Source organism: Condylura cristata, unplaced genomic scaffold (genome assembly GCF_000260355.1).
Source record: "Condylura cristata isolate star-nosed mole 26May11 unplaced genomic scaffold, ConCri1.0 scaffold00005, whole genome shotgun sequence".
Taxonomy (NCBI): Eukaryota; Metazoa; Chordata; class Mammalia; order Eulipotyphla; family Talpidae; genus Condylura; species Condylura cristata.
Window position 1 is genome coordinate 31,335,894 of NW_004567106.1, and position 13,210 is coordinate 31,349,103.

The 13,210-nt window shown below is 35.4% G+C and overlaps 1 protein-coding gene across 1 annotated transcript in view; it reads left to right on the forward strand.

Moving 5' to 3' along the window:
* The window catches only part of AVL9 (AVL9 homolog (S. cerevisiase)), a 36,384-nt gene that overhangs the window by 17,551 nt on the left and 5,623 nt on the right, over positions 1-13,210 (forward strand). Inside the window, exons 8-12 of the mRNA XM_004677143.2 lie at positions 2,599-2,668; positions 2,902-3,437; positions 7,648-7,782; positions 9,161-9,380; positions 12,105-12,222. Of these exons, the coding sequence (XP_004677200.1) occupies positions 2,599-2,668; positions 2,902-3,437; positions 7,648-7,782; positions 9,161-9,380; positions 12,105-12,222 (1,079 nt within the window). The remainder of the gene's footprint in view (positions 1-2,598; positions 2,669-2,901; positions 3,438-7,647; positions 7,783-9,160; positions 9,381-12,104; positions 12,223-13,210) is intronic.

Sequence of the window (13,210 nt, forward strand, 5' to 3'; positions counted from 1 at the left end):
TAAAATATATCTTTAAAAAAAAAAAGATCTGTGATAGAATCTCTTAGAATTCTTGTGTCCAAAGGAGACTAATTGTAGAAAATTAATGTCTAAGACAAGAATCACTGGGTCAAAGGCACAAATATTTTTAAGGTGATGAATTGTACTGGATGTTGTGAATGGGTACTTGCCAACATTCATTTCACCCCAACTTAAGTGGGCATGATAAAACAGAATTTAAAACTGGCTCCAGATCCAGGGATAGCTCCTGATTTGTCTAAACCAGAGGTTAACAATCTTTTTCTATAAAGCATCAATCAGACAGTTGTATTTTTCCTTTATAGGTTATATGGTCTCTGTTGTATCTACTAAACTCTACCCCATGCTGTGAAAGCAGCCATAAATAGTAGGTAGTGACTTGGTGCAACTGTTCCAGTAAAATTTTCTTTGCAAAAATACATGATAGACCTTTGGTCTCAAATAATGATAATCCCACCCCTTTGTAGTAGGATGGAAGCCATAGAGTATTGGTATTTTTGTGATTGGCTTACCACACTTAGCATATGTCATCAAGGATTATCCATCTTGTAACATGTGACAACTTTTTAAAGCTGAACAATATTCCTTTGTATATATATACCACATTTTGTTTATTCATCTGTCTATGGACAACTTTTGGCTCTGATGAATAATGCTATTAAAAATGTGAGCGTATGTATGTTTCTTCAAGACCTGTTTTCAGTTTCCTAGGATATATATCTAGAAGTGGCATTGTTGGATGAAATGGTAGTTTTATTTTCAAATTTTTGAGAGATCATCATACTGTTTTCCATAGCAACTGCACCATTTTACATCCCAAATTAGAACCTAATTCCTAATTCACCATATCCTCACCAGCATTTATTTTGGGTTTGTTTGGTTTTTTAATAATACCATTGTAATAGGTATAAATCTTCTGATTGTAATTGCATTTCTCAGTGATTATTAATATTAAATGTCTTCTCATGGGCTTGTTAGCCATTTGTATGTCTTCATTGGTGAAATGTCCATTTGAGTCCCTTGCCCATTTTTTTAACTGGGTGTTTTTTTTTAATTGTTGGTTTCAAATGTTTTATTGTAATCCATAATAACATTCTACAATGCAGCTTAGAATACACTGCATGTATATTTGCAAAATAATAGCAACATACAATGGCATTTATAATGATGAAGTAAACTATAATTAATGTGAAAAATTACAGATACACTCTCATATTTATTTGGTAAAACAGGGTTGTGCTTCAAAGCCACAGCTTAGTTTCTCTGTACTTGGAGAGCACTCCTTATGTATAACCACTATGTAAGGTGAGCACAGACAAATGTGGGTGCTATACTCTGTCAAGTAGCACTTTCAAATGACTAAATGATTTAATTGTTTGAAAAGAAAAACTTAACCCAACCAAATGTTTGCTTGTTTTTCAACTATTTTGTTTAAAAATGTTCCCAGTGTGCTACACCACATGGCCTAAGAGTTAGAAGGCTGGACCACCTAGGTTTGTGTAATGACATTTGCACAATGAGGATGAAATTGCCTAACAACACACTTCCCAGAATGTATCCCCATAATTAAGAGATACATGATTGTAGTACCAATGATAGGTTTAATGCAATAGCTAACAGAATCCAGTTTCCAGTTCATATTTTCTCAATTTTTATTCTGAAAAAAAAAAAATTAAATCTAAAGAAATGTTTATAGAACTATCTCATGACCATTTTTATGCCTTTTGTACATGCCAGTTAACATTATGCCACTTTGCATTAATATTTGCTCTTTGTCTTCATTCCCCTCAATCATCATAATTTCAAATCATGATGCTTCACCCCAATTCCTTTAGAATATATTTCTTAAGTACAAAAAACAAAAATACCATTTTTACATTCAAGAAATAATTCCGTTTTCAAGCCCCCTCCCCCATCTTTATAATGACCTTTCTAACTAGTTGTTTTTTTTTTCAGTTTGGGATCAAGAATTATATGTATTCTTGTTAGCCTCTCTTTAATCTCAAACTCTTCACCATCTTGTTTGTTTGTTCTTTTGCGTTGCATGGTTTTTGATTTGAAGAATTCAGACTGGTTGTGTTGAAAGGTTAGACTTGTTTGATTGTTTTCTTGTGACTAGTTTCAGATTAAATATTTTTGGCAAGAATACTATACAGACTATACAGGTGGTCTTGTGTCCTTCTCAGGACATTACACCAGGAGGCCCATAGCTGTATGTACTAATATTGGTGATGTGGTTTGAGCATTTGATTTAAAGTGGTGGTCGCCAGAATTTCTTCATATGAAGGTACTTATCTTTCCCTTTGTCATTAATAGGTAATCTGTGGGATGATAAATTTAAGACTATTAAATATGCTGTTGCCCAACAATCTTTCATGATAGTTTTAGCATCCATTGGTAATTTTCATCCGGATCATAGTGGATGCTTGGTGATTTTCTAATTCTGTAATTAATTTCTATATGTATTATGTGTCACACTTCTTAAAAAACAAGTTTTTCCCTCACTTTCCCCCATCGGTTTTTAAGTGTCATTATGGATTCATGGATTTTCTAATTTAATTTTGGTTAAATTCATTTCAGGTTCTCTTTTACATTTCTCCAGTGAATAAGTTGGTGGGTGCCCTGATGACTGTGTTATCCCTTTTTCCAGGTAAGATGGTCACAGCATTTACTTATCCTTTGTTTAACTTAAATTGGAACTTTCAATGATAAAAGTTTTCAAGGCTGAACACATTAGCATTTGCTTTTTTAATTTTAATATTTCAACAGTTCTTTTTGACATTAGGTTTATGGGAGAGCTCCACTATATAGAAAACAACATATAACTTTTATTTTCTTCAACCTTGTTATAAGCCATGCTGTTCTCCAATATTGATATTTTAGGCATGATTGAACACGGTCTCAGTGACTGTTCTCAATACAGACCCCGAAAGAGTATGTCTGAAGATTCTGGGCTTCAAGAAAGTAATCCCCCTGCAGATGATTTTGTTTCTATGCCTGTTCCTGACATTTCAAATACTGACTTGGGAACTGTCAAGAAAATCACGACAGGAAACCATGGAGGAGATGCTGCTATTAAGATTGAAGATACTTTGTTCCAAGTAGATGACAACAGCAGAGGACAAGAACCCAGTGACAACAATCAATATTTGAAACTTCCTACTCGTCCTTCTCCAGAATCTTCGGAAAGTGACTGGGAGACCCTGGATCCTAGTATCTTAGAAGACCACACATTGAAAGAAAGGGAACTGGTAGAATCAGAACAGACAAATGCATTTTCAAAAGACTCGTTGCCCTCCGACAGCCCTCCAATTACTGTGCAACCTCAAGCTAATACAGGCCAGGTAGTCCTGATACCAGGTCTAATTTCTGGTTTGGAAGAAGACCAGTATGGCATGCCCCTGGCCATTTTCACAAAGGTAAAGCTTGATGTCCTTTAGAATTTATCTTTTGTTAGATACATATTAGGGTCCGAACATTTTCCTTGGAAACTGAACATACATATCAAATATATACTGCTATGTGTAAAATCTATGACCGTAGTGTAAGCCTGTAAGAAATTAATTCAGAGGGAAATTGGACAGAGGATATTCAAATATTACATTTCTAAAAGCTGCCATTTTATAAGGAAAAAAATGCTTATGGGTTGACTTAATTGTGATTAATCTTGTTTTTTGTTTTACCAACTAGAGCAGGGAAAGATCACAGATTTTTAATTTTATGTAAAATTTTGCTTCAAAAAAATGTTTAGATGGCTAATTTACATATCTGTATACCTTGTAATATAGTATTTGGGTTAACTTTCCCTATATAGTGTTATTTTTTTTAAGATTTATTTATTTATGCATATAGAACTGGGGTACAGGCCAGAGGTGCAGGGGCAGTGAGAGGATTCACCAGAGACAGAGTGGGGAGCAGAACAGGCAGATTGACAAAGTACACTGCTGAGGGGAGCAGCGGGCAGGTCAGGAGAGGTTTGCCGTGCCTAAATAGTATTTTTTAATCTTTATGAAAAACTATTTAAGATCTATTTGTCACTTTTTAAATAACAAATACAACATAGTAAATCATATTATATCTTTGATTTAGGATATTGTCCCTGAGCATGCATTTCTTCTACTGCTCTACTCTCAAGTCTTTATGGGGAACCAATAAGGTAACCCAAAAAGAGGAAGAAAATTAACTGTACCTTTGTGATATATATATATATTCTGCAGTATTATCCCATTTTGCCACTAGAGAACAGTTAAAAGAGGGTGAGGAAATGGAAAAAAGATAAAAGAGGAAGTTAGGGTAACTGTTTTCAGATGTGAAAAATCAGTCCTGAGGGCTCCCTACCTTACTTCTGAAAGAGATCAAGATAGAATTGGCAACACACTGTTGCAAAGTAGAACAGTATCAGCCAGAAAGGACCTGGGTTTTAGGATACTTGTTTATTTTAATCTCTTTAGTTATCTTTCCTCGCCTACTTTCCAGTTATCAGATAATATTTACTATTTAGTAAAAATCAATTGTATCTCTTACCATAAATGGAACTCTGGTTCAAAGGAACCTCACTCTTAACTGAATAAAAGTGATTTTCACTATTTGTATTTGAGGAGTAAGGAAGATAATTTTAGGCAAACCACTAAAAACACTTCCAACATAATTTTTTGGCATCTTTTAAAAGATCAACAGTCGGAGCTGTCCCTGGTGGCGCAACAGGTTAAGGCACCACATTATGAAACTCTCTGAAGCCACTGCAACACGAGTTCAATCCATAGCCAGGGAGCTGACCCACATGGCTTGACAAACCACTCCTGACCCGCCCACTGTTTTCCTCAGCAGGGTACTTTGTCAACTGCCTGTTCTGCTTCCCGCTTTGCTCTAGTGAATCTTCTCACCCACCACCCTTCTGGCCTGTATCACAGTTCTGTAAACATTAATAAATAAATCTTTAAAAAAAAGAACAAAAAGATAAGCAGTCACTTTTCAGTTTAAGTACATATATCAGATACTTTTTTAAATACACAATTGCCTCTACCAGAAGATGATTTAATTTAGAATTATCCTAAACTTTAGTTTGTAACTTTTTCAGTAAAACGATGAATTTGTAAAAGTGAAAAGTTCGTGTAAGTGAACTTTATGTATTGCTTTTGGATTTATATTTGGTTTACTTACTTGTAGGTAGTCATTTTCAAACTTTAGGGAACCTACAAATTACTTGATTAAACTAGTTGAAAAGTTGTGGGTGCATGTTTTATATATTTTATTTCTATGGAACTTATTTTCTTTCCTCTCCACATTGTATTTAGTCTCATCCATGTTTTTGCATTAAATTGCATATTACTTCCTGTGTAGTTTGCTATTTTCAGATAGTCTGCAGTTTATTGATGGCATTTTTTTTCAGTAATTGCTAATGAGATTGAGCGTATTTACATGTTTTTGCTAACCATGTGGATTTCCCTTTGCGTGGTATTTGCTCTGAACTTGTTTCCCTCATGCCTGATTTCCAGGACTGCCTATATTTTTAGATATCCTTCTCTTTATAAAATTTTTACTTTATGATTAATGTCCCAGAAGCTTAAGAAATCCTCTCCTACCTGTAGGTCATGAAAGCAATCTCCTATCTTATCTTCCTAAAATTTTAGAGTTTTTGTTTGTTTTTGAAGCTTTATATTCGTTGAAGATGAACTTTGCCCTTTATGACTTCAGGCTGTCTACTGTTTCCAGTAGTTGAATAGTAGGGCTCCAGTCTTTTGTTATAATAAACAATGCTATAATAAATAGTTCTTTTACAAATTTCACACATTAACAAATGTATCTGTAGGATTAATTATAAAAAATTGAATACTAAGTGAGAGGATACAAATATTTACATGTTTAAAGAATATTTTTTCATACTTTTCAAAAGCTTTGCACTGTTTTATTTTTTTTTTAATTATACTTAGTTTTCATGCTTTCAAAAATTAACCAAGAATTCCCTTATTGACAACAGACTTTTTTCCAGATATTAAATTATGAAATAGAATACTGGAAACAATTACATTCCCTTCTTATTATTTTGCAATATAAATCTTTTGTAATAGATACACCAGTTCTAACAGTGCCTTTAACAGGAAGTGTTCTCACTTTTAGTTGGGAGAGTAAGTTTTCTGGGGACCACCTAAGTTTGCAAGAGTATTCAGTATTGCAATTTCTATGTTTAGAAACAGGGAGTCTGTGGTTTCTTTATACCTAGTACATGATGAGCATGAACTGTAAGTGAACCGGGTGTTTCAACTAATTCTGAATGAGGAACTGGGGTTTTCTGAGCCTTTAGTCACTGAGAGGCATTACTTGAGAAGCATGATACTGAGAGGGCTCTTATTACATAGACTTGTATTTGTTTTTGCTGCTTTTATTAGAGTTGTATTGATCTGTAAGGCATTGTCAAGAATAAGAATAAAACCTTATCCCTAGACCTGTATTACAACTTTTCTAAGTCTTTAACAGCTATCTGTAAGGTTTAAGCACATCCTAGATGCAGTGAAGAACATGAAGTAACAAGAGATCTATCTCTTGCCCTGTTGTTTTTGTTTGTTTGTTTGTTTGTTTTTAAGGGTGTTAAAAATCTGTTAGGGAATTGGAGATTACAAGCAAGTTCAGAAGTAGCTTATCTGCCCTACTGGCTTCAGACACAAATTTTGCCACCTGCTAAAAACTTCTTGGTGTAGTCTTTCAGCAGAAGTTTAATTTCTTCTTTTGTGCATCATTCCGATATTAACACTTCATTCTCAGGAAATATGCTGGGTTTTGTACACTTGACTGCTTACTAACTGGACAGTTCAACAGTAATGTTCAGTTAAACACACAACTACTGCCAGGATCATTTTTGCTTTAAGCACTTAATAGCATGCATCTTAAAATATTTGTCATGACTAAATAACAAAAATAATGAACAACCATATACCAGAGACATTTTGCGGGGATGGAGTGGGGAATGGGATCAAAAACAGGGAGGTGGGGAGGGAAGCGCATGGGATTATGGTGATGGCACATGGGTGACTTGGTGATGGAAAACCCGCGGGGATTGCAATTGAGATGGCAAAAAAAAAAAAAAGTACAAAATGATGTAAAAATAAACTGTTATAAAATAAAAAAATATATATTTTTCATGACTTTAAAGCTGTAGCACAATAAAATGCTATGTGCTGTGCTTTTCTACTTCTCATAAAAGTACTTTGGTGATTATGGCCAGATGCAAGTGTTTTCAACTTTTACTGGAATAAATAGCTTTCTACCAAGCAACATACTTTTAATGGGCTTAATACTTCATTTCCTAAATGAAAAAGTTCAGCTCATTAGTTACTGTGAAGGCTCTTAAAGTAAACCAAGAACAAAATAAAGTGATCACATAAGATAACCCTCATGTTAAACAACCTTGATGAAATTTGACCATTTGTGAGCAACATTAGCAATCACCTGCACTTAACTTGAGGTTCTCCTGGAATATGACTGTAGTGAGTTAAAGATCAGCTCCTTCAGGACTGTTGTGGGGTTGGGCAGGTTAGGAATTTCTTCTGCACTTACCTACCATTTTTATGATTAGCTCTCTAGAAGAGAGAGGTAGCTGTTCTGATGTTTCTTATTTATTCTCGTAATTCATAGGGATACCTGTGCTTGCCCTACATGGCACTGCAGCAGCATCATCTTCTCTCTGACGTCACCGTCCGGGGATTTGTTGCTGGAGCTACTAACATACTTTTCCGACAGCAGAAACACCTCAGTGATGCCATTGTGGAAGTAGGTATACATGAGAGTGTGTGTCCATGATGCTGCTGGTCCCAGTTTTCCTTTCTTAAATGCCATTATGAAGGCATTGTTACCTGTATGCTGCGCGTTCTAAGCACCTTAAGCTTATATTCATAATCTGTGAGATAGATTTTATTCCTGTCTCTATTTGATACCTGCGGGAACGAAAGAGCAGAGTGCTCAAACCATTGCTAAGTGATGAGGCAGGATTCCAGCCCAGGCAAGGTGGTCGGTCCTGCTACAATCTCACAGTTAAAAAGCGTTTATTAGTCAAATAGTTTAAATACTTCTATACTATTTAATAGCTCCAGTTATCAAGAGGAAGAAAGCAAGGGATAAATACTTGCTACCATAATAATAGGTGAAAAATTAAATCATTTGTTCATTTTCACAATTGAAGTAATTTTTAAAAATTTTCAGCGACCTGTTTTTGTATTTTCTGACATAAAGTACCAAATATGCTTCTTGAGAAAATGTTCATAATATGATAAATGAAAAATCTAGAACTATATGTATTGTGATCCTAACTTTGAGGAAGGAAAATATAGATCTTCCAAGGCAGGAGAATACAGATGGGAAGACATTATTGGTTATGTTCTACTTTTGAAGTTGGGTGGAGAATCACAGATTTGTTTTATCACTAGACGTCAAAAGAAGTAAACTACGTTATTTTTTTGTATCTCCAATTTTATATAATAAAAATATTCCAGTGTTTCTGTGCTTTCAAGAAAAAAAATGTTAAGGAATTAATAGTAGTTAATTGTGTGTATTGCCAAATGGGTGATTAAGATAGTTTTTAATTGATATTTCTGTATTTCCTAAAATATTAATTTATTATCACTGAATTCTTTAACTCAAAGCTATAAATCTGTTTTATATATATATATATATTTTTTTTTTAAGATTTATTTATTCATACAGAGCTGGGGTACAAGCCAGAGGTACAGGGGCGGTGAGAGGCTTCACAGTAGGGAGCATAGCAGGCAGATTGACAAAGTACACTGTTGAGGGAAGCAGTGGGCAGGTCAGGAGAGGTCCGCTGTACCATGTGGGTCACCACCAGGACTGTGATTGAACTTGCACTGAAGCGGTTTTGGCCAGCTTGCCGTGCTGCATCCTAACCCTTTACACCACCAAGTAGGGCCCAAATCTGTTGTATATTCTAAAGCACAAAATGAGCAGTTTTTTTAAATAAAGGAAACAAACTACAGTGTGAAACATGTATCTCAGAGTCATCATTTGAGGATGAGGATGGAATTATTCCTATTTCTAATTTCCAGCTTCACCTTCCCAGTAGTTAACTCTTTAATGTGTGCTTTGGATATCTGTGTGAATGCCTACACTCTGACTTGTACCGGGTACCCTTTAGGTAGAAGAAGCTCTCATCCAAATCCATGATCCAGAACTCAAGAAGCTGCTTAACCCAACTACTGCAGACCTAAGATTTGCAGATTACCTAGTGAGGCACGTGACAGAGAACAGGGATGACGTCTTCCTAGATGGCACTGGCTGGGAAGGAGGTGACGAATGGATCCGAGCTCAGTTTGCAGTCTACATCCATGCTCTGCTGGCTGCCACTCTCCAGTTAGGTAAGAAATACACAGCTACTTTTATACTTTGTAGCACATATGATGTTTGAATTATATAAGAAACACACCTCCAGTACAGAAACATTCCCTCACACAGAGATAGCATGTTGAGTACTTTATATCCTTGTAGACCTGTTCTACAATTTGGATTTTAGTTTTGTGGTATTTGTGGTGACCCTTGAATAAAAATTATTCCCATTACACATTTTTTGAAACTTAGTGTTTCTTATTAATAAATACAGCTCTTTGACACTTTTCCATGACTGTTTAATATTCCATAGATGGAAGCATGTATCAGTATTTCGGGTTATTTATAAATACTACTTACATGTTTTAAGATAGATGAAGGGACAAAATAGAAATAGGACAAAAATCATTGGTAATAACATTTTGAAGGATTAAACCTTCAAATTTATGCCCCATTCTAAGAATTACTATTCCTATTAAATGGTTAACATGGTACAAGTAAACATAGAATTACTCCTGTATGAAAACGAACTCATTTTATATACACACACACACATTTTATATATATATAAAGAGAAATAAAAGTGAATCTCTGAAATGAGATTTCTCATCTTGGACACATTACCTCCCAGGATAGTTGGTAAATAGTCAGTAGATTTGCTGTTATTGAAAGTGTTGAATTTTTTTTTTTTCTATTACTATGAACTACAAATAACCTAATATTTATCATCGTAACTACTTCTAAGTGTAGCATCCTACAGTGGCAATAAGTACATTCACATTGTAGTGTCATTAGATTTTCTTAATGAGCCCTATCACTCCCACCCCTAGACTGGTTACTCATAAAGTGTGTAGGGTGTTTTACACCCAGGCTTCAGGCATGTTCTTCATCTCTAAAGGAAAGCTATGGGACAAGTCTTGTTTGTTTTTGGTATATTTTTAGATAACTGCCTCATCTACAAATATATCAGCTGAAAACCAATTCTTTAAACCACAATCATTCAGTGATCTAATAAGAAAAACTTAGTTTATTAGTCATGTAATTAGTTTACTTTTTTTTAATTTATGCATACAGAACTGGGATACAGGCCAGAGGTGCAGAGGTGGTGAAAGGATTCACCAGAGACAGAATGGGGAGCAGAACAGGCAGCTCAATGAAGTACACTGTAAGGGGAGAAGCAGACAGGCCGGGAGTGGTCTGCGGCGCCATGTGGATCACCTCCAGGGCTGGGGATTAAACTCACACTGAAGCGGCTATGGCTAGTTTGCAGTGCTGCATCCTAACCCAATGTACCACCACGGAGGGCCCTTAGTTTACTTTTTAAAAGATTCGTCTAGCTAGCTGTAAGCACAGGACAGTAGCTACCCTTTGCTTTTGACACTTTTTATTACCTTTTTTTTTTTTTTAAGTTATGTATGCAGTATCTATTCTGAGCACTTTATATCTACTGACTCATTTCATCCTCACAAAAATTATGCAGGTAGATACCTTGTCATTCCGTTTTTATAGAAAAGAAAGCCAGGCACACAAAGGTTAAATAGGCTTGCTCATCTATCTGGATGAGGTTGACCTAGAATTTAAACCCAAGCAGTCTGACTCAGACTCATGCTGTTAACCTAATAAGAAGAGGAAATCCATGCTTGAGAAATATGTTCTTAGAAGAACTTCCTTATGCTGCATTATCTACATATGGAAACAGTTATCTCCTCTGTTTTTCCCAGCAACAAAAGATACTTCTTACTTTCAGAGCAAGCAGCATGCTATTAATATACGAAGCAATAGCAATATGAGTTAGTTCTCTCACCTTTCTTAATCTTCCAGGTAGAAGAAATAGTCTTCATGCATCTTTGTAGCTTCCACATAATATTGACATAGTTGAAAGTTTTAAACATTAGATATGAAAACCCCCTTGTTATTTTGACAGTTAAATTCATGGAAGCTCAAAAGTGAGTTTTACCAGCTAGTGAGACAAAATCCACAGGACAGAAGATGTCATTTAAAGAACCAATTCGTGTATTCATCCTTACTCTTTTCTCCATAGAAAAATAAGATTTGTGGGCCTCCCTGGTAGCACAAGAGATTAAGTCTCAGCACTATGAAGCTGTCTGCAGCCACTGCAACAGGATTTTGATCCCTGGCCAAGGTGCTCACCCACGGCACAGCAGTCCTCTCCTGTCTCGCCTTCTGCTCCACTCAGCAGTATATTTCAATAGATCTGCTAGTTCTGTTCCCCCTTCTGTCTCTGGTGATTCCTCTTACCCCCTGTACCTCTGGCCTGTTGGCCTGTACCCCAGCTCATACATGCATAAATAAATAAATAAATCTTTTTTTTTTTTTTTTTAAAGAAAAATGAGATTTATGAAAAGACAGAAAGATACTATGCCTACCCATATGTGTACATCAGTCTGTTTACTCATTGTCCAGTCCATAGTAATATAATGCTTTCTAACTTTGGTAAGCAGAACATAGAAATATTTTGAAATTACAAGGAACTTTATAAAATATTTGGTTTGGCCCTCTATTTTCCAGTAAGGAAAATGAAATTACCGTAGGTCACAAAACTTCTCAACAGGATTTCTGGAACTAGGGCCAAGTTTCCTGATATCAGGTAGACTGCCCTCTCCCCGCCTCCCAGAAAAAACAGGGGTTTAGAGGGAGGGGGGCAGCAAAACCATCCCTTTACCTTTTTTGGTTGTTAATCTTTACATCCCTAACTGACTACAGTCCAGCTCAAATTTTAACTATTTACTTGACAGATAATGAAAAGATAGTATCGGACTATGGCACAACGTTTGTTACAGCATGGAAGAATACTCATAATTACAGGGTCTGGAACAGCAACAAGCATCCAGCACTTGCAGAAATAAACCCAAAGTAAGTATATTCTCTGAAGATTGATGGATAGGCTGTGATGTAGTTGATTTACTAAGTATGCCCAATATAAGGAAATTATAACTTAGCTTTGATGATGTGCATATCTTCCAGAATCTCCTTAAACAGATGATAAAAAGAGCCCCAGATACAGAGAAACAGCTAAAAACTGCTTCCTTAGTCCCACTGCTACACAGAAAGCTCGAGGCATTTTTGGAAGCCCTAACATTATTCCTAGCCCTCAGCATAAATTCACAGAGAAAATCCTAGCACAAAGCAATGTGTAATGCATGGTATTTCTTCCCTCCCTTTCTCTGGATCTAAACCTTAACAGAATGGTCAAACAAGATAGGTGCCTTTAAGAAAATACCATTGGTATTAAATCCGAGAGCTTATTTTATTTTTCTATTGAGATATAATTGATATATAGCATATTCGGTCAGGTATACCTCATAATGTTTCACTGTGTACATTCCCAAATGATCACCACAATAAATGTAGTTACCATAGAAAGTTATAAACTTTTTTCTACTTAAAGAGAACTTTCAATAGCTGTCTTAGCAACCCTCAAAAGATGCTATACAGCATGGACTCCAGTCACTAATGCTGTGTTCTAGGTCCCTTAGACATTATTTTAAAACATGAAATTTCAAAACTAAAATTGATATTTGGACGACTAGACATGTATCCAAACCTAGTTTCCACAATAGGTGCGAAAATTCAAAAGAAATTCACACCTGTTACAATAGACATAAGATACATTTAAATATGCTGTGGATTGAGGCATATATGAACTAAAACCATCTGTGTGAATGGAACAGAATAGAGCTGGAGATCAAACGATGTAATGTATTGTACACCCTGGGAATTTACTTCCTAAATTAAAAGATTAAAATGGTGGTGTTTTCAATGATGCACCTATACACTGAATGTTTTCATTTGCATTTTAAACTTCTATTTCTTTTTTTTTTTTAAAGATTTATTTATTTAT